The sequence below is a fragment of the Ilyonectria robusta genome (assembly GCF_021365365.1).
Source record: "Ilyonectria robusta strain PMI_751 chromosome Unknown BGZ61scaffold_91, whole genome shotgun sequence".
Classification (NCBI taxonomy): Eukaryota; Fungi; Ascomycota; class Sordariomycetes; order Hypocreales; family Nectriaceae; genus Ilyonectria; species Ilyonectria robusta.
The window spans coordinates 21,396-44,789 of NW_025764525.1; the positions used below are offsets into that span (position 1 = coordinate 21,396).

General features: G+C 51.2%; 11 protein-coding genes across 11 annotated transcripts; 3 read left to right on the plus strand and 8 right to left on the minus strand.

Annotated features, from left to right (window-relative positions):
• The first annotated feature begins 20 nt into the window (after window positions 1-20).
• BGZ61DRAFT_524604 (uncharacterized protein) lies at window positions 21-1,959 on the plus strand. The gene is made up of 3 exons (XM_046252658.1): window positions 21-703; window positions 760-999; window positions 1,169-1,959. Exons 1-3 carry the CDS (start codon window positions 485-487, stop codon window positions 1,565-1,567), a joined length of 858 nt encoding a protein of 285 aa, XP_046093487.1. The 5' UTR covers window positions 21-484; the 3' UTR covers window positions 1,568-1,959.
• An 822-nt stretch (window positions 1,960-2,781) lies between these two features.
• On the minus strand, window positions 2,782-3,807 carry BGZ61DRAFT_469173 (uncharacterized protein). The gene is made up of 2 exons (XM_046247925.1): window positions 3,575-3,807; window positions 2,782-3,527 (listed from the first exon to the last, which is right to left on the minus strand). Exons 1-2 carry the CDS (start codon window positions 3,694-3,696, stop codon window positions 2,927-2,929), a joined length of 723 nt encoding a protein of 240 aa, XP_046093488.1. The 5' UTR covers window positions 3,697-3,807; the 3' UTR covers window positions 2,782-2,926.
• Window positions 3,808-4,135: 328 nt separating this feature from the next.
• Window positions 4,136-5,215, plus strand: BGZ61DRAFT_469174 (Asparaginase/glutaminase). Its single transcript, XM_046247926.1, has one exon. It carries the CDS (start codon window positions 4,163-4,165, stop codon window positions 5,207-5,209), a length of 1,047 nt encoding a protein of 348 aa, XP_046093489.1. The 5' UTR covers window positions 4,136-4,162; the 3' UTR covers window positions 5,210-5,215.
• Window positions 5,216-6,588: 1,373 nt separating this feature from the next.
• Window positions 6,589-7,877, minus strand: BGZ61DRAFT_469179 (uncharacterized protein; the record flags this gene model as incomplete). Its single annotated transcript, XM_046247927.1, has 2 exons — window positions 7,518-7,877; window positions 6,589-7,472 (listed from the first exon to the last, which is right to left on the minus strand). Coding segments are annotated over exons 1-2 (545 nt in total), but the record flags the coding sequence as incomplete, so codon positions are not given.
• Window positions 7,878-8,701: 824 nt separating this feature from the next.
• On the minus strand, window positions 8,702-9,420 carry BGZ61DRAFT_436053 (polyketide cyclase SnoaL-like domain-containing protein). The gene is made up of 2 exons (XM_046244012.1): window positions 9,164-9,420; window positions 8,702-9,106 (listed from the first exon to the last, which is right to left on the minus strand). Exons 1-2 carry the CDS (start codon window positions 9,347-9,349, stop codon window positions 8,798-8,800), a joined length of 495 nt encoding a protein of 164 aa, XP_046093491.1. The 5' UTR covers window positions 9,350-9,420; the 3' UTR covers window positions 8,702-8,797.
• Window positions 9,421-9,910: 490 nt separating this feature from the next.
• Window positions 9,911-11,164, plus strand: BGZ61DRAFT_406398 (alcohol dehydrogenase zinc-binding domain protein). Its single transcript, XM_046243155.1, has 2 exons — window positions 9,911-10,191; window positions 10,251-11,164. The coding sequence occupies exons 1-2, from the start codon at window positions 9,968-9,970 to the stop codon at window positions 11,026-11,028; spliced, it is 1,002 nt and encodes a 333-aa protein (XP_046093492.1). The 5' UTR covers window positions 9,911-9,967; the 3' UTR covers window positions 11,029-11,164.
• A 268-nt stretch (window positions 11,165-11,432) lies between these two features.
• Window positions 11,433-13,076, minus strand: BGZ61DRAFT_469184 (uncharacterized protein). The gene is made up of 2 exons (XM_046247928.1): window positions 12,522-13,076; window positions 11,433-12,466 (listed from the first exon to the last, which is right to left on the minus strand). Exons 1-2 carry the CDS (start codon window positions 13,026-13,028, stop codon window positions 11,765-11,767), a joined length of 1,209 nt encoding a protein of 402 aa, XP_046093493.1. The 5' UTR covers window positions 13,029-13,076; the 3' UTR covers window positions 11,433-11,764.
• A 1,998-nt stretch (window positions 13,077-15,074) lies between these two features.
• BGZ61DRAFT_469186 (uncharacterized protein) lies at window positions 15,075-16,504 on the minus strand (the record flags this gene model as incomplete). Its single annotated transcript, XM_046247929.1, has 3 exons — window positions 16,398-16,504; window positions 15,916-16,325; window positions 15,075-15,861 (listed from the first exon to the last, which is right to left on the minus strand). The coding sequence occupies exons 1-3, from the start codon at window positions 16,470-16,472 to the stop codon at window positions 15,075-15,077; spliced, it is 1,272 nt and encodes a 423-aa protein (XP_046093494.1). The 5' UTR covers window positions 16,473-16,504.
• Window positions 16,505-17,169: 665 nt separating this feature from the next.
• On the minus strand, window positions 17,170-18,592 carry BGZ61DRAFT_375508 (uncharacterized protein; the record flags this gene model as incomplete). Its single annotated transcript, XM_046242423.1, has 3 exons — window positions 17,170-17,797; window positions 17,865-18,071; window positions 18,093-18,592. 3 exons carry the CDS (start codon window positions 18,590-18,592, stop codon window positions 17,170-17,172), a joined length of 1,335 nt encoding a protein of 444 aa, XP_046093495.1.
• A 788-nt stretch (window positions 18,593-19,380) lies between these two features.
• On the minus strand, window positions 19,381-21,829 carry BGZ61DRAFT_542110 (uncharacterized protein; the record flags this gene model as incomplete). The annotated part of the gene is made up of 5 exons (XM_046255140.1): window positions 19,381-20,028; window positions 20,084-20,208; window positions 20,285-20,910; window positions 20,959-21,403; window positions 21,487-21,829. The coding sequence occupies 5 exons, from the start codon at window positions 21,827-21,829 to the stop codon at window positions 19,381-19,383; spliced, it is 2,187 nt and encodes a 728-aa protein (XP_046093496.1).
• A 122-nt stretch (window positions 21,830-21,951) lies between these two features.
• Window positions 21,952-22,685, minus strand: BGZ61DRAFT_242212 (uncharacterized protein). The gene is made up of 3 exons (XM_046238355.1): window positions 22,180-22,685; window positions 22,049-22,129; window positions 21,952-21,985 (listed from the first exon to the last, which is right to left on the minus strand). Exons 1-2 carry the CDS (start codon window positions 22,581-22,583, stop codon window positions 22,084-22,086), a joined length of 450 nt encoding a protein of 149 aa, XP_046093497.1. The 5' UTR covers window positions 22,584-22,685; the 3' UTR covers window positions 21,952-21,985; window positions 22,049-22,083.
• Window positions 22,686-23,394: the final 709 nt, after the last annotated feature.

A 23,394-nucleotide genomic window follows, 5' to 3' on the forward strand; every position in this document is an offset into this window, starting at 1 on the left:
TTCTCAATGATAGTTCATGAGCGACTGTGGTGATGCCGGTGATGCCCGGTGAGAAGGGGAATTCCGGAACGAGGCGGGACAAGAGTGGGCTTTTGTACCATCGAAGCTGGATTTCGTCTCATCCTCTGCCGTTTCCCGTACTACTTGCCTATCATAAGTCAGTCGTTACGCAGACGCATCACTCGTCCGCCACGCATCACTTGTTGTGCACCAATACGGTAGACAGTTTCTGGATCAAGTCAGCATGTTTTCATCTTCTTGGCGTGAACTTTCACGTAACTGGGGGCACGGAGCAAATAGATGGGGGAACCTGGAGATGGGAGAGACGGGAGACATGAGGCAGAGGAGATGCATGGGACGGGAGACGGGAGAGACGGAAGAGATGAGGGAGAGAGGGAGACGGAGGAGATGGATGAGACGGGAGGAACGGGAGGAACGGGAGTGATGGAGATGGAGGAGACGGGGGAGACGAGGGAGACGCTTGATGCACAAATGGTGCGCGCGATGGTGGTGTGCTGGTGATGCTGGTGTTGCTGGTGATGCTGGTGTTGCTGGTGATGCTGGTGATGCTGGTGATGCAAAACGACGAGTGCTGGGTGATGAGGGATGTTTGAGAGGTTCTGGGGAATTCGGGCTGAGGTTAGAGGGAGGAGCCGTGCTTTTGTATCTGTCGACGCTGGGTTTCAGGGAAGGTTCCAACGAGGTAGGTGTGAGGATTGTCTAGGTAGGAGCACCGGGAACCTTCAACACAACTGCAAGGTCCACTCGATCCCAGCGAACATGTTTATATTGATCCTTCTGGCCGACGATGTGGCTCTTGACTACGGGGAGTGTACTCTAGGATCCCAAGTTGTTGTCAGAGGAGACGAAGGAGACGAAGGAGACGCCGAGCCGGGACACGGAGCCGGGACACGGAGGACGGGGGACGGGGGACACGGGAGAGACGGGAGAGATGGGGGAGAGATCAGAGATGGGAGGGACGAAACCCAGCTTCAACAGGTACAAAAGCGCGTTGACATTCTGAAATAGTATGGTTGATCTAATGACCCGGAAAGGGGAAGAAGCCGCTGTCGGCGCCGTCATCAGCCATGTCGGCTGTTGTCGGTCGCATCCTCCGGTCGCATTGCATCCACGAAGCAATTCATCCCACCGGGTAAACCACGGCAAGTTCGTCTTGGTAACACGTGACGGGCGCATGAAGGAAGTTGTCATGGGATATTGGGCTTGTCATGGCATCGCAAGTCCATCCGTTGTCGCCGAAACCACGGGAGGCGTATCCTCTGCCCACGCTTCATTTGCAATACCCTGCCTCCATCGACGTGGTGGTCGTACGAGCCCATCCCATGTCGACACCTACCGAATTCCCAGTGCTGCCACCCTCGGCCGCAGAGTCACAGGCCAAGTTGGAAGCAGCAGTTCGCTAACAACAAGAAACGACACCAGAACCGACCTTTTCCGACGACCTTTGCGTTCAATCCTACGACTACCTATGCCGAATAGAATACGGCTAATTCGGACGGCCCAAGTCGGCCAGCTTCGAGCGACAATCACCGACCCTGCGTACTAGACGATCGAAGCCGAATTTTACAAGCAAAAATGGACTGAGCTGTTGCGGGATGACTTCTTGACAAGGGCCGGTGTGTCAGATCTAGCCCCAACCACAGCAACGTTCGGGCAGACTCGCCAAGTGGCCAAAGAAGCGCAACGATAGGGTTGCAGTACAGAGCAACGGCAGAGTGCTCGACAGCCCCTCAGCGAGAGTAACGAAAGCAAAACGTCACCGGGGCACCGATAAGCTACTGTCGACTACTGCATAATGAGCTAGCAGTTTGTAGCTATAGCTGTCAAGCTGGCTCCAGTTACTACAGATGGAATACTATCCAGTAGTAAACCAGTTTAGTAATAAACTATATTATAAGATAATAGCTATTAAAAATATACAGCTTGGCTTTATGAAGGAGCAAGATATTCAGGGTCTCCCCCAGTTTCCCATTATAAGAGAGCGAGTTGCAAAGCCTTTACTAGCGGCTTAGTCAATCCTCGGAAACCCACTGTTACAGATGGAGATGTAGATCCCGAATCTCAGAGCCAGCCACCCTGTAGCCGTCGCCTCCATATTCGCAATTCACCATTCTTCAAGATAAGGACGAGAGCACTCAGGTTGCACTGCCCAGTACCTACAGAAGCCATCTGAACTAGCTGCAGGGTATTTGATCCTTATCTGAGCTGTTGTCTCGGCTCTTCAGGTAATACCGACCTTTGTGATCTTCAAGTCGCTCAAGATAATAAGTCTAGTATAAGTTGAAGTTACTTGGTTATCGACGTAACCCCCGTTATATAACATCCGAGAGTAACAAACCTATTAAGAAACATCTCTTATATAAATATTAAAGATAAGACTGCAGAGCTTTGCTAAAATAAGTACATTAAGATATTTTCAGAATATTTACCAGCTCTTGACTTATATTAGTAACAGATTAGTATATATTTATAAAAAAGATTTTACTTACTATAATCTAAAATCTAAAAATATTATTATTAAAATAGATAGCTATAAGCTAATGATAGTTAAAATTACTAACTTTAATATTAATAAGAATAATATCTCCTACTAAATATAGACTAATATAGGCTTAGATATCTATATAACCCCTAAATTTTAGCAGTCTAAGTTAAATTATATTAATACTATTAAAATATAGTCCTGGGGAATTACTACAGTCAAGTTATTCACAGCTTAGGATATAATATAACATACTTAGAGGTAATGCTCTCGTCTATCTGTAAGCAACTAAAGAGACTGTATTACGAATAAAATCCATTCCTGCATTGCCTTGCCACCAGAAAAGTATCAATCTATACTACAAGAGTCGTTGCAGGAGGATCCTATCAAAAGATTGACCGCCACCGAGGGAACAGACAGAAATTAGAATAATCCTGCTAGGAAATCGAAATCGGCTTGAGGCTCTGGCTCTGCCCTTATTCCAGCGCCACCCATCGCGCGTCTATGCACGTCCTTGTGCCGGTTGAGATTCCATCTGTTCAGAAAGACTTGTCGCTCACATCCAGTCAGTCGGCATAAAAAGATTTCTCGGAGCGGGAGTAAATGTATGCCATGTTTACTGGACATGTGACGACACAGACGGCTCCTCTCATCAACGGGAGCACCTGGCCAAATGCAACCGTCCTCAAGACATTTTACTGTCGTTGTATGCTCGTCGGTATGGCTTTGGAGATCCTCCGCAGTTGCATAAAATCTTTCACAACCTTCAAACTGGCAAGCAAAGACCGGAAGGCGGTATTGAAAATCGTCGGGTGAGGCAGATGCATATACTGCTGGTATGTGATAATTGAAATTGTATGGAGAAAAAAGGAACTGGTTTGGATCTGGGAAACCGCTATCAAGGGAAGGTAGGGGCTCATTGAAATGGGTGAGGATATGCTGAGCGAGTTGCTCCTCGTTCTGATAATAGCACATACAGCCTGGAGAAAGGCAAGTGTAGACATTGTGTCCTTCTTCATGTGCCCTGATGGTGTTATTGCCTTAACATTGCATAGCCTGTGAGTATCTTACGTGAATTCAGACCCGTCGTCGAACTTTTCTCCACAGCGACAGACGAATGCCTGCTCGATGCCCCAGGTCCCCGCTGAATGGCTGCGGGGGTGGAGTGAGCTGGGGTCGAAGAAGTAGTCCATGATAGGCAAGCCGTTGCTCGTCTGACAGTGACCGGGGACTCGGAGCGGCGAGTATTGATGACAGCTGGAGAGGACTTTGACGATGTCTCCCGACTGCCTGGTGGGCTCTGGCTGACGTTTTTAAAAGGAAGAGTTTCCCCTCAGCCGACATTCCTTCAGGACGCAATTTATCACGCCCAGGGGAGCACACCCCCGCCCTCTCACGATGGAACGCTCTCTCTCGGATGACTGCAGGATGCATACCAATAGATGAAGAGTGGGTCTTGCAATGGGAGGTTTGTTGGTTGGACGCGGGAGGGGTGTGATATGCAAGTAACCTCGTGGAGGATCCGATAGGTCTACGGGCGAAACAGCGAGGCGTTTTCTCACCAGGATCCCAACACGTAAAGATACGGTGCCCCCTCGGAGGAAGGGAAGGGCATCCTCTCACATTAGGAGCCGGCAGCACTCAATACGCTTCCATACAATGAATGCACCCAAGACCAAACCAAGAGTTGTGCTCATTACAACTGGAGGAACAGCGCTCGGCCATGCCCCTTCTTCACGCGAGATGACCAACTACACCAGTGGTACTTATGGGATCGACCATCTCCTCGAAGCCTCACCAGGTGTCCATGAAGTCGCCGACATCGTCAAAATCCCATTCCTCTCGAAAGACAGCATCAACCTCACCGACGCCGAGGTCCTCAAGCTGTGCCAATTGACTCAGTCTGAGCTGGGAAAGCCCGATGTCAAAGCTGTGGGCGTTATCAACGGCACAGACGGACTGCCGGTGGTAGCATACGCGCTTGATGCCACGAGCAACAGCAACAAAGCAATCGGCGTGATGGGAGCGGTGCGTCCGCTCACAGCCATCAGTGCGGACGGCCCTGGGAACTTCCTTTCCCTCCTCGAATTGCTCTGCGACGATGAAGCGAGGAATCGCGGGGCCATGGTCGTGTGCGGAGAGCTGATTCTACCCGCCCGGTTTACGGAGAAGACGGACTGCAACAGGATCAACGCATTCGAAGCAACAAACGCGGGCCCTTTGGGAAGATTTGTGAACACCAGGCCCGTGTTTACGTTCCCCGCCTCCCGGCCTCTGGGTCATCAGTACATAGACGTTCGCGAAATCGACCTGACTCACAGCCACAAGCTCCCCTACGTCCCGGTAGTCACCGCCCACTTAGGGATCTCTTCCCAGATATTCAACGCCGCAATCGATGCCGGAAACGAGGGAGTGGTTCTCGATGCCATGGGCTCCGGTTACTGGCCGCAGGAAGCACTGAACACGATGAACCCCGGCAACGTGCCCGTGGTGGTGTGCTGCCAGTCGGTGTCCGGGTTCTGTGCATCGGACGGCGTGGCCTTTGGAATACCGGCAGGATTCCTCAGCGCCGACAAGTCGCGATTTCTCCTGGTCATGTGCTTGCTGTTGAAGCTGACAAATGGTGGCATTGAGCATGTCTTTTTCAACATGTGTGGAGGCAAGGCGAGACGGCGAGGAAGGGACGCTTTGTTGGCCAAGCTGTAGGAAGAGCACTAGGATTGAGCTGTTTCGCATACTAGCTAGATTTTACTGCTTAAGACGAGAATTTCCAGTCGCTGATTGTCCTCTTCCTGTTTAAAATCGGCACCAAGACTTGTGGTAATGGTCCATGGATGTGGTAGATATGTTGCTGGCTGCTGTCGCAGTGACGGTGGCATGGGGCAGTCAAATCGTACACATGGTACACAATGACCACAGCAATGTCTGTACATACTAGAGGTGATACGGGTCGGCGTTTATGCGCCGCACAAGGGAGGGTAAAGGCTCGCCTCGTGCAGGTGTAGCCGTCCAGCGCGTCTATTTAGCGTTGTCCCCCCTCAGCCGTCACTCCTACTTGGGCCGCTACCGCCGCCACAGTGTTTAAGCCTCTTGCCTTTTTTGACTTGGGTGTGCACTCCCTAGAGCAGGTGAGGAGGTGATGATGTGGTTCCGTTCGGTTGGCTGCTGAGCAGGCTTTGGGGCACCGCCCTCGTGGTGCTTGGAGCGCCTGTCACATATACTGACCACACCCCGCTGGTGGTCGATTCTCTCTTTCTTCTCAAAGCTGTTTCGTTTTGAGGTTGGACATGATTCCATCCGCTGCTGGATTCAAACCTCGATCCGAGATGAGCCAACGCGAAATGGAAAAGGTTGCTTACACTCCCCCAAGCTTGTCATTCTTCGAGCACTAATAAAACCGAAGGGTAATGGCAAACAGAATCCCGCACTCGATATCCATGCGGCCGTTAAGCTCTCCAGAAGCCGCGCTCCCCCTCCAAGCAGTCTTTTCAGACTCTCCACAGCTGAAACAATCCCCTTACTCCCAGTCAATGAGCTAGACTCTCGATCAATGAACATGGATAACGGTTGGGACTTGTCCGGAGTGGAATTTGGTGCAATTGCATTAGTGCAGATCTGTATTGTGATGATGGTGTTGCTTTTCGCATGTATCTTGTTGGAGCACCATCTTCATTCTGCCTATCATTGATCCCAGTCTTGTACATTCTTCCCACCCAGACAGTCTAAACAAAACTCCTTGCGATGCTCGCATGACGCGCATAACAGGTGCCCTGCGACGACTGTCCGCCTCTGACACTTGCAGCAAAGGCCCGTTGCCACTTCCGATCTCACCCAGTGAGCAGGGACGTCCTGCCTCTTTGTTCGCCGGAAATTGTGTTTCACCTCGAGTATGGAGTGATCCGATTCAAACCCAAGACTTGAACCCTGACGGTGGTTGGCAAGGTTGTCGTCTGATTTTCTTTTTCCCAATTGTGTGGTTGTTCCTGGCAGCGCGAGCCTTTCAGTGGGGTTTGTCATTGTAGGTGCAGTTTTTGGGGGTTGGGAGGGAAGCCCAGGCTGTTCATGTTTCAGCTAGTAATTGTTGGGGTGATTAGCTGGCCATGCACCGAGAGCATGAGTGGGATTCGCATGGGTTATCTGGAACAGCCAAGCCGCTTCTCTCGTGCAACGCAAGGGGTCGTGAAGGAGGGGGGTGGGAGTGGGTGGGTCGAGGGTTGTGATAAGAGACTAAGAGTGAAGGCTGGGTCAGACATACTAGCTACCTGCACACCCTACAGCCCTGCAGATGGATTCATCCCATCTCCCTCGCATGCAAGACGGCTAGGGGGAGAGAGACAGAGCTGGACTGCGCATTAGTTCGGGCCGTGAACACCTCAAGCAAGGGGCTCGGGGAAATAAGCCCGTCTCTGGGTCGAGGCTAAGGCCGCGCTGTCAAAAGTACTGGACACTCCCACGTGTTCATTTCCCACAAATCAATCCTGACTTGATCATTTGAATGGTGCTGGACGTAATATAAGGCAAGGTACTGACACCCTTCCTGGAGTACATTATTCATGAGCGTTCTTCTGTCGTAATTGCAGCCGTTTGATGGAGGCTTGTGAAATCACTCCCTTCGTCTCCTCCATCCAATCATCCGTGAAACTCAAGTGGCACTTCCACTCGGAGGGAATCCCCCCAACCACGAGCTTGAGCTTTGACGAGACGCTCAAGTTCTTGATGCATCCGCGACTCAAACTTGGAAACACGACGTAAGCCAGAATCCCCGACTGGTTGAGTGTTTTGAAATCCGAGTCGGAAGCGATGTCGGACTCGTCGATGTGGTCGAAATGGAAGTCGGGAGTGAGTTGGGCTTTATTGGTCTCCAGCCAATTTTCGGCATCAATCGGAGAACCAATAATTGCGACAGAAATAGGGCCAGGAGGTTCGCGGTTCGCATCTGAGAGAACGATGGTCTCTGAGCTCGTGCCCCCTGCCATGGTTAACTTGGATCTTCTGTAATGCACATTTCATCTACCTTGCTCTTCATCTGTGTCATCAGACTGAGAAGAATGGCGTCGACGCCAGAAAAAAAAGCTCACCGGAATGAGCGCAACTGCCACGGGGCACATGATCGCAAGAGCAATGATCAAGGACGTCTTCATTGGGGCTTGGGTTTCGGCGGTGGCTTCGGGATTCCAGTTGTGTCATAGGATCCACGGTGAAATACCATGTCGGGGTAGGCGAATCACTTGCGAACCGGCGAGGCATGCTGATGCCGGCGTGGGCATCAGTGATATAAGTAAGCATCTGCCAGTCAACCGGGGACACAGCCGTCTCCGACAGCGAGCTGAGGAGAGCAGAGACAATTCATGCGAGGAGGAGGGTTGGAAACTTTGAAATACATAGCTCACACCCCTCCATCCACCCAGCTTTCCGACCTGTCATGGATCTGGACCTTGTCGGGCTCAATAGTCCTCAGCCACTGTAAGTATGATCCACCACGTTCGCCTTCTTTTGGAATAGTATGTTCTCTCACCAAGCTACGTCCTTTCGCTGGGAGTAGGACCCACCACCTACGCCTTCTTTTGGAATGGTGTGATGCAGCATGGGTTTTCCGTGATTGGTGATTGTGCAAATTGCCCCTGTCCGACACCCTCGCTGATCGCGATGGACGAGAGGCGCAGGCCCAGTGCCGGCCGCATCGACGGTAAGACTGGCGCCGCAAATTTCGGCTACTGTTTCCACTACGCCAGTGGTTGAGCTGTTGTGCTCAAAACGACCCGACTGTATGGCTCGCTATCCAATTGGCCGGCGCGCTTCCATCAAAGAATAGGTACCGCAAAATGAACAACAATGGCGGGGCCAACGCCTTTCGGAACAAGCCTGAGAAGCAAGGCACTTGCCTTGTGAAGGCGTCCTTGTAGGTGTTTGTTTAAAAGGGACAGGAGGAAAGGATAGAATGTGGGCGTGGGTGCCTGGCACTAGGCTTTATAGGCGAGGCCTATGGCTGGTGGCGTCTGCGTATGACCAGTTTTATGCCTTTTACTTCCCAACTTTCAAGCCAGTGTATATATTTTTAATAATAAATGCAGGTATACATGCATCATTTAACACAAATATACGTATTATCACAAGGCGAATTCTTTATGCTTATTCGTGCAGTTCATTTCGCATTTATCCTTCAGAAGCAGCTGCACTTATCATATTATTTCATTTAGATGGCGTTCATTAAAATTTCATATTTCCAATTGGCAACCCAATTTATGTTATTGACGAGTATTGCTGCATTGGATGGCAGTAATTGTTACCGTTCTCCTAGTGTTCATGAAGATATTTTACCTCCTTGCCAGGGTTAGGCTGAGAAACAAGGCCCAGGTTTTGAAGCGCAGTCAAGGCGCCTTCCTCACCAGTCTCATCTACAATCTTGCCATCTCGAAGCGTGAAAATAGTTGTGCCAGAGAAATACATCTTCTTTCCAGTGTTGGGCTTATCCAGAGCTCCCACCGCAAGATCATCAAATGCAACGCCCGTATGAGTGCCTCCGCCAATCCACCGACCAACCACGTAGGGCCCGCTGGCGATCAGTGGGTGTTGATACGCATGAAAAGAAATATCCGGAAAGGCCTAATCGCAAAGCTATATGTTAGTCGCCATTGGAACACTATGCGTTAATTGACTTACTTCCTTAAACTCCGACAGCATTTTCTTAGCAGCCTCTCTTCCATATCGGGGGCCGTGCATAGGATAGTTGATGACAAAATCGTTGGCGCAGAGCTCATCAACGATGTTAGGGTTGGCCTTGCCCCAAAATTCGGCGAAGTACTTGGAGATGACCTCCAAGTTCTTAATTTCTTCCTGAGTAGGCATTTTGAGCAGTGGGTAAAGTTGTAATGTAGATGTGTGTGATAATCCAATTGTATTAGAAAAAATGAGCAAAGAGCGAACAGCTGCGTATATTTGTAGAGGGACGAAAATAATCATTGTATCGTGGAAATTTCTGACCCGGTTCCAATGTTACATTCCTCGACTTGATTATTTTCGCCTATTTTCGCAGCAACTCTAAATCAAACGCAATGGTTGGTCACATTGAGAGCAATGACGGGGTGTCTGAGTCGGTGCTTGGAGAATACGGCCGGCTGGTCAGCCGAAGGAGCGAGGTTGCGTCAGACGCTAAGAAGCTTATTGGCCAATTCAATAGCAACGCATTAGGTACCCCAGTAAATACCGACACAACTGACTCACAAGGGTGGCCTAACATGGAACGGTGAGTGAACAATTTTAAAGCAACACTCACTCGCGACTGGAATGAGGGGGCGGAATTCCCCTTCCGTCCAGGCATGACGTAACCGCGACGAGAGATGATACGAGCGACGCACTATGCCTCCCAGGCGAGCGCGGTCTATAAAAACCCCATATCTCGCGTTTAGGGCTTACCATGATCTATTGTACCGTCATGCTCAACATAGCCCGTCAAAATCTTTCGAAATGGCATCAATCGACATCATTGTTTACAAAGGCTCTCCTTCAGGACATGTTCGAGAGTCGAGAAGGGAAAATCGTCCGCTCTTGGGCAAGGAAGTGCTCGTGCAGATTACACATTCAGGTGTCTGTGGGACTGACGAGCATTATAAGTCACAGGACATGGTGCTTGGTCATGAGGGGATCGGAATTGCAATTAATATTGGACCAGAGGTGAAGAGCATACGGAGGTAAGTTTTGAGAATATGCTGCTCAAAGCGTAACTTAGCATTAACCGTTGCTCATCTAGTGGGGACCGAATCGGGTGGGGTTATTGTCACGGCAGCTGTGGCATATGCTGGGCATGTTGCAGTGGACAGAACCTCTATTGCGATGAAAGGCAGCTGTATGGTTTTACTAATTTGGATCAAGGCTCGTTCGCTTCTCATGCGATCTGGAATGAGCAATCTTTATTTCAGATCCCTGAAACAATCGAGTCAGCGCACGCGGCGCCCCTCATGTGTGCTGGAGCTGCGGTCTACTCGGCTATCCAGCGCGCAAGCGTTCGTTCGACTGACCGGGTGGGAATCCTTGGTATAGGAGGTCTGGGCCACCTAGCGATTCAGTTTGCTGCAAAGATGGGCTGCAATGTTGTCGTGTTTTCGAATTCTCCTGACAAGCGGAATGAGGCATTATCTTACGGAGCGCACGAATTTTATGATATTAACAGCCTGGCTAAAATGAGGACCGAGGGAACTGTCCAATGTTTGCTTGTTACAGCGGCTAAGCAGCCGGATTGGGCGAACGTTATACCGTGGATTCGACGGGGCGGTACCATCAGTGCAATGACGGTTGACCCCAGCGAGCTGAAGCTCCCCTACATGGACTTGGTTATGAATGCCATCCAAATCCAAGGCAGTCTACCGGCGCCATACCAAATGCACCGGGAGATGTTGGCATTCGCGGCTCTTCACAGCATCCGACCTACCATAGAGCTGTTCCCTCTGAATGGGGAAGGAGTCACAGCAGCTATGGAAAAGCTTCGGCAGGGCCGAGTAAGATATCGTGCTGTACTCGAGCGAACATAGAAAGACATAGCTATAGTGGTTGGGTTAAGGGGAGAGGACGAAGACATGCGTTTAGTTTTAGTACCTATGCTTTGGGAAATCGTGAGTTGTTGGAATATGTAACGGGAGCATGAAAAAATTGAGACTTTTTTAAAACCCAAAAAAAAAAAAACCAGGGGCACAAAGCGTTGGGTGGTGTGGCGCAAATTGTGGCTCCAACCTGGCGCATGGGTTGTGACGTAAAAGGTGCCTTTCGGAGGCTGAGTTTGGTGGGCAGTTCCGAGCAGTCCCATCCACGGTACTCAAATACTGATAGTGTAGACAAGTGATTATAAGCATATAGAAGCATAGGAGGGCCAGGAAAGGCCTGACAAGAACATAGATGCATAACAGTTAGTAAGACTATCAGTCAGGTGTAACTGCCAGGAGCAGAAGGGGAAGCAGTTCTAGGAGGAGCAGCTTGGTCTCTGAAGGCGAAGGGCGGGAGCGCCTGTATTTATAGTTGTACGCTGCACATAGCTGCCAATCCAGATGGACACCAAGCTCCGGTGGGACTACCATCGCGAGAAGGTGGAAGCGGGCGCTACGAAGCGGCTGTCAGCTCTATCGGCTCTAGCATCCTCTACACGGGGCGCCATCTTCACCGACAACCAAGCCGCCATCTAAGCGATACAGAATCCGAAGTGCCCGTGGGGGCAGTCTTATTTCGACCTTCTTGTCGGCTTCATCTGTAACACAGCCCACAACACATGCATCTCTATTTGCACAATACGTCCCCTGACATAAAGCGTAAGCAATCAAGTACTTTACAGTAGTAACCAATTTTGCCTGGGTCCATGTAAAGCTTGATCGCGCCGGCCAGATTCTGCACATCCCTATCAGCCAGTGTGGAAGACAACATATGATCAAGCTGCCGCCGTTCTTCTGCTTCCATCACACTCTGCAGGTACTCCTTCTGTTCCTTCCAACGCTCACGGATTTCTTGGTTTGTGGGCTCGCCGGCGTCGTCGTAATTCCACGGTGCATCCATCGGAGGGGGCGTGGAAGCCAGGAACATTGGGAATTGAACGACTTCCCACGGCACTGTGCACGCATTTTCCCAGTCAATGATGGACAAGACATTGTAGTCGCTATCAATGATGATGTTGCTATGGAAAAGGTCGGGATGATAGAGTGGGAAGGGCCCATCTTTCAGCGGGGTCCGTCGGACCGATGCAGCGAGCTTGGCAGGAAACCTTTGAATTGATGAGATCAACTCATCTTCCAGGTCTGGTGGCAACATCGATCGAAGCTCTTTCTCTGGCACCGGAAATTTGGCATTTTGCGCCCATGCTTCGAGATAGTCTGCACTGGTGGAAAAGGGTCCACCGATGCCCGGGATGGCGTCAATAGCAAATGAACCATCGCTTCGTTGCGTAATTCTTCCTATCATAGGGAACCTGACTGAAGCCAGGTCGGCCTGTTCTGGCTTAGCGTTTTTTGTTGAAGAATGGATGCTTGGGTGGAAATCTCACCTGCATCTGTGCGAGCTGATGGTAGAACTTAGACTTGTACTGTGAGGGAATCTTGCCATGGTGAGCGTGCCAGCCTCCAAAGGAGTCCATCGCACTGTCACCAGGGATAAAGTCCATGAGGATGAAGGCAACACCAACTGGATTGTTGGTTGTACTCTCGTATCCGAACACCTCTGGAACCGGAACGCGCCGCTGTTCTCGGATCACAGAAAGTGTGTGGACCTCGTGGAGAAGTCGTTTGGCGGATTCATCGCTGCCACTGTGTAGCTGTATGCGTGCGACCCATCTGGCGCCATCGTTGAACTGGAGTAGTCTGATGATATGCAGTCCACCCATATTGTACTGGGGAAGTAGATTGCAAGTTGGGGGAGGTCCATCGTCACGTTGCGCTTGCCTCAAAGCAATGGCGTACTCTTGAAGCGCATCCCAATTAACGGCGGGAAGAGAGCGCTCCTTATCGATGTCAGTATTTTTCCAATTCAACTCGTGTGGTTGTTTGATGGCCATTGGTAAGGTGCTAGAAAAGTGTCTTGAGAGACAGAGACTCTTGTCGTGTTTGTATTTTTTTTGAGTAGTGCTATTTGGGCGGTATGGTATTGCTATTCGGGCGGTGCACGTGATCCCTCACATGACCTGTCATGCGGAAAACCCAACGACCCGCTTTTTCTGCGCGCTAAGCACGTGACTTCCATTTTTTCAGCGGAAGTCCCACTTTTTCTGCGCGCTAGCTACGTGACTTCCGCCCAACAGCCACAGCGCCCCAAGCCCGCTGTAATTGAAGCCGCTATAGCGGTCATAGCGCTGCAGCCCGCTATAATTGCAGCCGCTACAGCAGTCACAGCGCTCCACGCCCCTGTTACATCACACCTTCAGCTTCAAAGCATGCGCCTTCCGCCGCCCTTCCGCCGCCTCCGCTGCTGTCGATGTAAAGTTCCTAATCACATATAATTTCTATGACCCGAGGAACAGCAGTAAGACAGGTGAGGGGATGAGGGCCGGGTGTAAAGGGGGGTATAGCTGACTTGGGGCTGTGACCGCTGGCGTAGCGGCAGTTACAGTAGGCTGCAGCGCTATGACTGCTGGCGCAGCAGCAGTTACAGCGGGCTTGGGGCGCTGTGACTGCTGCAGCAGCTGCAATTACAGTGCGCTGCGGCGCTGTAGCTGTTGGGCGGAAGTCACGTGGCTAGCGCGCAGAAAAAGTGGGACAAATGGTTAAACTCTGGAAAATCTTACCAGCAATAGCAGTCACGTGTAGGTAGAAAGGTGGGTCTACAGCCCGAATAGCAATACCATACCGCCCAAATAGCACTACTCTTTTTTTTTATGCAGTGTCACGGCCTGGCCGCGACCTGCATCAGGCCCCGGACGCAACCCCACTTTTCTCAGCCTCCCGGAACGGAACATAGTTTAGCCATCCGTGATTACTCCGTGATCACTCCCGATCCCCAGCGATCACGATCACAGTGATCACTCCGTGATCACCTCTGATCACCGCAAGAGTGATCATAACCGATCACATCAGTATATAGCCATCTGAGAAGTGCGCATCTATTATGGGCAGCTCCTCAGCTATCAATACAACTTGGTTACCTCAATCACCTTGACTCGCTACGCATCACTGTGCTTGACTATTACCAGACGTAACATTTACTCTGTAAGTGACGCCCTAACCGCTCTGCTAACATAAACCTACGGTTTATCCACCAGCAACCCGCCTTCCGCCTACCCTAGACCACGTCTACGGCAGACCAGAAGACACGACCGTTACATGCAGCCTTCTTATAGCTGACGTTGGTGCTGTTGCCATGCCAATCCACTTTCAGTTACCCCGATGGCCGGGCCAATCCGCCTTCAACACACCTAGGACTCACTCACTCACTACATTGAATATTCGGAATAAAACAGGGCCTCTCCTGGATGTCTTCCAAGGGTCGCCACAATCGCTCATCACATTATCGCCCTAAGAATACGAATTCTATTAACATATCTACTTTCATTAACATCCAAACTTTACAGGTTGTTCTCCTCTCACGCCGCCTTGAACGGTTGATTCTTGCTCTTTGGCTTTTATCACCATGGCATCCAGTCTGTACGCAGGTCGCCAGAAGTTTGGCTGCAGTGGCACGAATATCAAGAGAGGAGAGAAATGCTCTGTCTGCGGATGGGAACGCCCGGCGAACGGCTCTTAAGGCAGCATGGAGCAAGGTATGTGCAACAATCGACATGCACATCAACTGTCCGCTTACGATTTCTTGGTGACAGTACCAATTAGGCGGCTCAAGGCCCTTCCTTGCACCGGATATGAGAACCGAACAGTGCATTCCCTTGTCCTAGTTTTAGCCATTGAGAAATGATAGCGATGTGCATACCGCTGGGTGATTTTGTCGTTCTCGCCACTTGATCAACCTGTCCCACGGCGTCCGCACTTACCGATTTTCATATTTACTATTGGAGGCTAATGTTGTTGCTGTTAGGCTTGGTACCGTTACTGCCGGTTGTAACCGCCTGGTCCCAACACGGGCCGTGATATTGACCACAAAGTCATCGGTCATACTAACAATCCAATCTACTCCGTTTCACCCCATATAAATCATTCGTCTCTGAGTACTCCTCAGACTTGCGTTTCCTTCTTCGACCGCGCTCCGGCTCGTTCAAAGTAGAAGTTTCAGAAGCGAAATCCCCACCCTCATCATATTCTCCATTTCCAGTGGATCTTGCTCTCTTCTTCGGGCTCTCGCTTCTCGACCTTGAGGCATTCCAAATAGAGCGACACTTTTCCGGATCAGCCTCCTCAATTTCTTGTTTGAGTTTCTCTTGATCCCACACGAGAAGCCGTCGGGCCTTGTTCGAATCCAGAAAGTACTTGAACACCGAAGGCGAGAAGACGGTGTAGGCGAATCGAGCAAATAAGTATTCAACCGAGGCTGATGATGGCGGCGAACACAACGCCCGGTTGTGCCACAGCCGGGGGAGATCGCCAGATGGAGTAGAGTTGAAAACGTGTCCAACGACATCTACCGGGTCCGCTTTCAGTTCATTTTCGGCGTTATGGCTCTCGCTACCCGCATTTAATCGTATTGGTAATTGCAAATCGGCTTGAGATGGTCCGTCGTTATCCGCGCGCAACTTGGAATCTCCCGGTGAGGAAAGGTCCTGGTCGCGATGGCCTGCGTCGTCTTGCGATAGTAACGTCGCTCTTCTTTGAAATCGATAAATAACGGTCTTTGGTACAAAAGTAAAGTGCCGCTCATCGAACATCTTATGTATGTCGCAGCGCAGAGGGAGCGCGTTTGCCGGGACGTCCATGTCATTCGTCGAGAAAGAGGGCGTCTTCGCATACCTGATTGAGCAATATTAACAGGGAATAATTTGACAGATTTGCTTGCTGTCTTACCGTTTCATCAAGTTTATCGTCCACCAATAAGACTGTGCTGAAGGTACGAGATAGGCGGATTCTACAGCATCACCACAATTACTGAGCAAGCAATTGGCGCCTTTGCTTTTGTCGCCCGGGCCCTTTGCCCTCAATTGATCTTTGAGTTTCTTCCATATGGGTGGCAGATCGCCATGAGGGAATCGCCAGTCCCTGAATCGGGGGATAACGGGGTATGAGTCGGTTAACGGGTCAGAAGACGGGAGACAAAAGTAGTACTGTTCGTTGCGAAGAATTCCATCAAGAGGTTGGGCCTTTAGCCTTCCATGCTTATCATGAGAAAAATAGCCATCCCACCGGTTATTAGCGAGGATAGCACATGCCGTGTGCGCCGTGTCGTAGTGGATGCCGGTGCCTCCGTCGTCAAACGCCTCCAAAGAGATGAGGACATCGAAATCGGGAGTTCCGCCAGCGTCCGCGTAGCCAGGATGAAAAAATCAAACAGACGGAACCTCAGAATAGTCCCGGCCACCGGAGAAGAGGCGTGGCTCGTCGATTGGATCGTATTTGCAGGCCATAATTGCTGAAAGTCGTCCTTGTTTACTTTCCGTGGAGTGGCTTATCTGCAGAGCAATCACAAACATTGCCGGGGCCCATTCCTGCACCACTGGCGGTGCAAATAAGGTCACCACCGGTGGTGCGAATAAGATCCGCTACGTAAATTAAGCAGCGCCTACAGCACCCCAAACTTCCAAGCAGCTACAGGGCCTGCAGCACCCTAAACCTTCAGCAGCCATAGCACCTACAGCGCTGTAAGCTTCTAATAGCTATAGCACTTACAGCATTTTAATCTTCTCGCAGCTTTAATATTAAAATACTATAGAAATTAGAAGCTTAAAATACTAAAACTACTATATTTACCGCAGCTACTAAATTCTTAAAGTGCTATAGTTTTATAGCTGTTAAAAAATTAAGATACTGTAGCTTCAAGAAGCTTAAAGTGCTACAGGCGCTATAGCTGCCGGAAGATTAGGGCTGTAGGTGCTGGAAATTTTGGCTGCTTACGCACGCATGTGGCAGGCCCAGCAGCCCAGCGTTATTCCGTCCGACAGTTGTCAAAGAACCGATGCGTTTGGCTTGAGTACGTGTACAACACGGTTATCGAGCTCTTTCAGTGCGACGTCTGGCGTGAGCAAGGAAGACTCTTGACTGGAAGAGCGGCTCCGATGCGACGAGCTTCATATATCTAGATGTATATGACAGAAATAACACCAGTCAACCCGGGCATGATTTGCTTGACTGACGAATGACCTCCCTCAGCCACGGCCAGAAGGTATCTTGCGTCCACTGCCGCAGTAGTTGTAGGCAGCAAACAATTTGGTAGACACCTTTGGGATTCATGGTAGTCCCCATTAGGATCCTTTGCCAGAGGATTGTCCGTTCTCCTTGTTGCGTAGTGATGACGAGATTCCAGTCATGTCCTCGGACAATTATTCCTGGGAGGAACTCGGGCAGCCCTAACATGGAGGGTGGAGGAGCAGGAGTATAGCCTTGGTGTCCTTTTGCGGCTTCGTCTTCAGCCACCTGGTCCTCATACTTGTCAAATAGGTGTCGTAAAAAGGCCCAGCATGCAGACTCCCAAACCCCAAACTGCAATATTACCTTCTCCCAGCTCTCATCGGGGTTTGTAGTCTCGATGCTCACAGCGATAGGCCGGTTGCGGAGCGGATAAAAGTCTGTATGGTTGATAACTGCACCGCGAAGAGTCATAGAAAGGCGGTCAATATCGTCTTCGGCCTGGGGATAAGAGTTGTCGTCGGAAGATTCGAGGTAGATATAAAAGTCAACCCTTTTAGTGCGAGAGACGGATCGATGGTACTCCTGAATGATGGATGCGGTTAAACTAGAGGACAGAGGGTTAAGTCAGATATAGATACCACTGGAGTTGTTCCAGGTAAACTCAGTCTCACCTGCCCATACACTTCACAAGACGAGCCTGATTATCTGTCGTGTCGAAGACAATGTCCAAAATCCGACTGTGTACCGCCATGTTCCAGTTGGCCTCTGGATGGCAGTTAGCACTACATCCTGCTGCTTCGAAAACGAGCTTGCGAACATAGTCAGGAGAGGGTGTACACCCGAGAGCCTCACGTTCTGTTAAGTAGTGTTTGACGCTCCTGAGCCCTTATGTAGCCTACTTTATATCCCAATACTCGAGCCTCTCGATCCTATCTCGAGCCGAGGCAGGCAAGATACGCTCGGCGTAAGAAAACGCCTCAATCTGTTCAAGGAGCACTTCAAGGGATGGCGGCTGGGGGTGGAATGTGCTGAGTTCACAGAGTTTCAGGCCTTGTTGGTCACGCTCAAGCGCAGCTAGGTCTCTCAACGTCGAAGCCTGCCCGGATCGAGTGGATGCGTAGTACTGCGACTGCGACGGAGGAAATGAGCAGCTTGACTCGCGGACGCGCTTGTTGCTGCGAGAAGGCTTGTGTGTCTCGTCGTTAGGCCGCTTGTCGGGGCTGCCAGCATGAGCTGACATGGCGTCGTTGAGCCTCTTTGTTGCGGAGTGTTCGGGTGTAGGAGGGTACAGGCGACGCCGCTTGCGAAGGAGGCTTGGGTCGTGTGTCGCAGGAACTGGTCTGCTTTCGGAATCGTCTGGAATCGTATCGAGCCAGGCAAAGATACGGCTGCTTGGCATTTTTTATCACATGTCGAGTTGGGGTATAGGCCTTGACTGATGTGGTTTTGCTTGCTGGCGATGGCGATGATGATGATGATTTGGTGTTTACGGTCCAATTGTCGCCGTAACACGTAGAATACTCGTAGAATACTTTAGCCTCAAGGATCGGCCCGCTTGACCGCCCTTTACACGATTGAGTGCCCGGCAGCCTTACTACGTAGTACCTTAGGTAGTGTATGAACCCTGCATAATCCGCAATTTAATGAGCTACCCCGCCATGGCAGCCCCTCAGGATGATGTCACAATCAAGGGGTGTAGAACATGATATTACTTAAAGTACGTGGGTTAGGGTAGAGCGGGACTTTCCCGTCGGCGTGATGGACAAAGAACGGCGGCCTGGGAGTCTGGTAGTTAATTGCGCCCATGCATATAGATGGGGACTAGCACTTACAAGCCTCTTCGACGGTTATCTACGACCCTTTCTCCATCAACAACTCTCTCGCATCGTTTCTACCATCATGGATTGTCCTCCTCCTGGCGGTGATACTGCCACTGTCTCGGCCAGTGAAACAGTCGTGCATCGTATCGACCATCACGAGGACCATGTCGTCGTGGTCGGCGCTGGCATCTTTGGAGCTGCAATCGCCGTCCCACTCGCGCAACAAGGTCGGTCGCTCGGTATTCCTCCTCGAACGATCCCGCAAAGAACCTGACCGCATTGTGGGCGAGCTGGTGCAGCAGAGACAACATCGACGCCGTCCCGGTCAACGGCTACCACGTTATCTTTAACGACCGATCCGCGACTATTACCTATTCCGAGGACGATATCCGGGCGACCATTGCGCCCGTGCCTGTACAACATCAGCCTTGATGGCTGGCAGCTCTCTGCCCCGACCAGTCGGCCATGTCAAGAACTTCGTCTCGGCTAGGTACCTGAGAAAGCGGCCGACAGCTTCCCTGCTAATGCCCTCACCAGCACTCTCATCAACACCAGTCCACCGGTCCGCATCGGCCGAAAGTACAGTGACGGCGTTGCGATCATCGAGTTCTGGCGCGCGGGTGGTTGATGGAAGGTTGTTTGTGACCATGTGGAAGAGCGGCATCAAGGTGCTCTGCTCTTCGTCTTTCTGAACGAAGCCAGCAGAGACAAACGTCTCAAGCTGGGCCTTCCAGGTGTTGTAGTCCACTTCGGGCACGTCGTAGCCGTAGTAGCTTAAGATGGAGAGGTATTCGTTCATGCGGAGGCGCGGGTGGCCAGTGACGTGGACAACGTGAACATCGACGTCGCTGCTGCTGCTGCTTGCAGTTTCGGCCGGGCACCCTTTGAGCATGCGGACGAGAAAGTCGTCAGTGTTGCAAACACCAGTGGTGGCGTCCCCGAGGATATAGCCAGGTCGGATGATGGATCCGAGGAGGCCGCGTCCGCCCGCCTCGCGGACGAGCTGTTCAGAAACCTGTGGTCCATCAGAACTATTGTTACATGTAAAAGGAGGTCTCGAAGCCACTTACCCACTTGTACCCAATTCCAAGACCGGAGCGACTGCCCATCATGTCATCTGCTTCCATCACAGCGCCTTGTCCTGTGCAGGTCTGCTCGTGCGGCATAGTGATCTGTGTCCAGAACGCTTGTTGAGCTGATGAAGGAGAAAAGCTTGGGCTTGCCCTGGTTGCAGAGGCGGAGGGCATCAAGCGTGGATAGAACGTTGCTACGCTCAAGGTCCTTGTACTGTTTCACCCAGTGAACCAGGGCGCCGTTATGGATAACCACGTCCACAGCGTCGCCAACCTCGTTCCATGTCTTATCGTCAAGTCCTAGGCGCGACTGCGACAGGTCACCGGCAACTGCACTTAGCCTGGTGGTCCAAGAATCCTGCCATACGCCGTATCCGCGAAGTGACCTCTGAAGTCGCTCCAGGGCGGCTTGAACGCTCTTCGTTCCGCGGACATGAGCGATCACGCTGATGTTCTCACGCCCAAGCAAATCCTTGACGATATAAGAGCCCAGGAAACCCGTGGCGCCGGTCACGAAGACGGTGGTCTTGCCTGCCGGTGAGAGTGCCGCAGGGTCCGCCGTCTGATACTTGGAATCGAGGCCGCCACGCAGCTTGTCGAGCGACTGGGCATATGCAGACTCGCCATCCTCCGTCGCGCCCGGATCATCCTTGGCCTCGCGCTGGCGGTCGACTTGTGCGCTGAGCGCCTTGAGAGATGAGTCGGAGTAGAGTGAGCTGATGGACACGTTGACACCAAGCTTCTTGCGGATATCGAGAAGAAGCTGCTGTGCCAGCAGACTATGCCCACCGCTCTCAAAGAAATCCGAGTCAGGGCGAAGAGTCCTGGCATTCAAGCCACCGATAAGAGTCGCCCACTGCTCCGCCATTTACTTCTCGGTGTTGCTGAATGTTTCCCATCTCTTCAGATCCTCCTCTGACGCCTCATCCGAGATCAGGGCCGCGTCCGGGAACGGCAGGTTCGAGCTGTCTATCTTGCCGTTGGGGTTCAAGGGCATTTTGTTCATGTAGATGAAGTAAGTCGGGACAGCGTTGCACTCGCGGACTAAATGGTATCCTCTCAAGTTGCTATCGACTTCGCTGAGCTCGATGCGAAAGCCACGAATCTTGATCTGACTGTCAGCCCGGCCCGTAATAGCGCAGTTACCAGAGTCGTCAAAAAAGTACCCAAGATCCCCAGTCCGGTAGATCCTATCGCGCGGTCCCTTGTAATACTTCCTCCAGAGCTCGTTGGCGTGATTGGCAACTTTGTCATCGGCCTCGACCCAGATTTTGTTGTCGGCAAACCAGTTGTCGAGGAACTTTTCCGTAGTATTCTCTGGGTCGTTCAGATATCCGTAAGGTCGAATGTTAGTAGGTATCTTTTAATTAAAACGAGAAGGACACTTATCTCGGCCAAACCCGCGGCTCTCATCATAATCTCGCCGACTTCGCCAACGCCGCAAAGCTTGGTATGATCCTCCCGATTGACGATGAAGAGTTGGACATTCTCTATGCCCCTTCCGGCAGGGACGATATCGCCGAACTTATCCAACGCATCCGGGTCTTCGGTGCGGCTCTTGATCTGGTAGTAAGACACGCTGCGGCTCGTCTCGGTGGTACCGTAGGCAGCGCAAATTTCTGCGTTGGACGTCAGCTTGCGGAGCGCAGCGCAATCCTTCTTGGTCAATATGTCGCCAACGTAGAGCACCCACGTCAGAGAAGGACACTCTGCCGTAGCGCCTCCGACCAGGATCTGACCCATGGCAGGCGTCAGGTGAACTGCGTTGGGTTGGTGGTCGCGGAACTACTCAGCTAATTTGTTGTGGGCAATATTCTCGCGAGCCGGAATCATCAACTCGGCCCCGAGGAAAAGAGGACTAAAGAAGTCCCGCTGAATGGGGGGTCATGGCTTATGCCACTATCGCGAGTCAGCAAATCTGTGAGAAAAATCGCCCTTGATTTCTACCTTAGACAGGCGAACTTTGTCTTTGACGTCCATCGGAATTGCTCCGCCATCTAGGGGAAGTATCTGGCTAGGCTGTAATGTCTGCCCATCACCCCCCTGAAAGTAGTTAGCTAATGTTCGACTTTGGAGTTTGCTGGATCTCGGACTTAGGCGTAGATGTCGTGCCACTGGTAAAGCTCAGAATACTTGACGAGTCTGGTCCAACTAGAACATCCGGAGGCGTTGATGCTTCGCCTTCAGCGTCGGTAAAGATTTCCTTTCCATCAACCTCACCGCCAGTGAGGTGGCCATCGTCACTCATCCGCATCTCGGGGACCCGTGTCTTGAGATGTAGTTCCTCGTCAATATAATTCTGGACACGCGGCGCGAAAGGACCATTATCGTCTTTGGCTCTTCCGATGGTGATCAGGGCCCTTGGTTGGGACACTTCAAGGTAGATCTGCTGTCTCACCGGAGGGTACGCGGGGTCTAGGACAGTGATGGTAGCGCCGGCAGCGAGGGTTCCCATGAAGGCCATGAGGAGTTCGACGGAATGGTAGGCAAAGATCATGACGACATCGCCATTAGTGATGCCAGCGTCATGGAGCTGGTTGGCCAAGATGTTGGAGGCCTCGTAGATCTGTTTGTATGTGAACCTCCTTTCTGGGTGGATAGAGGAGGCCGTTTCCGTGACGCAAGGCGCTTCAGGGGTTTCCAAAGCATTCTTGTGGAATATTTAATGAATGGCCCCGATGTAGCCGCTCCAGTTGAGGTCGATGGTGGGATCAGGAAGCCCCATGGCGGCAAAGATATCGCGGGAATTACAGTGCGTAGGAATTACCTCTCGTGGTAATTGTATCTATGAAGCATGTGTTGAGTTGGTAAATAGCAGAATAGAGCTACCTGAGGAGGGTAGAGTCACGAAAAGGTGGTGACTCAAAGTACTTGTTGGGAGTCATACGCAGAAGAATTAATTCTGGCGTGCTCCGATCTTCGGGGAAGAGGGGTGAAAAATTATGAAGAATTACACTGCACACTGAACCTATTATTTACAGTTAAATATCCCGAGCACTTACAAGGTCAGTCTGATCACCCTGATCACCCGCTTGCTCACCCTCTACTCTGGTTAAAGCGGCCACAGTTCAGACCCAACACCAGCCACGGATTTGGACTGCCATATTTTTTGGGGGTGATTATTGAGGATATGTATTTAAATATATAGGTAACCAGTTGTCCACGGGTTTAGAGGGAGGGAATGACGGATTATTTCGTGGCTCCCTGATGACTCACGAAGCAAATTTGTGTTGGCTCCGACCTTGGAGAGGGACAGTCGCCGAAGTCTGCAACATCAAAGTCATCTCTCGAATATCGCGAAAATGGCA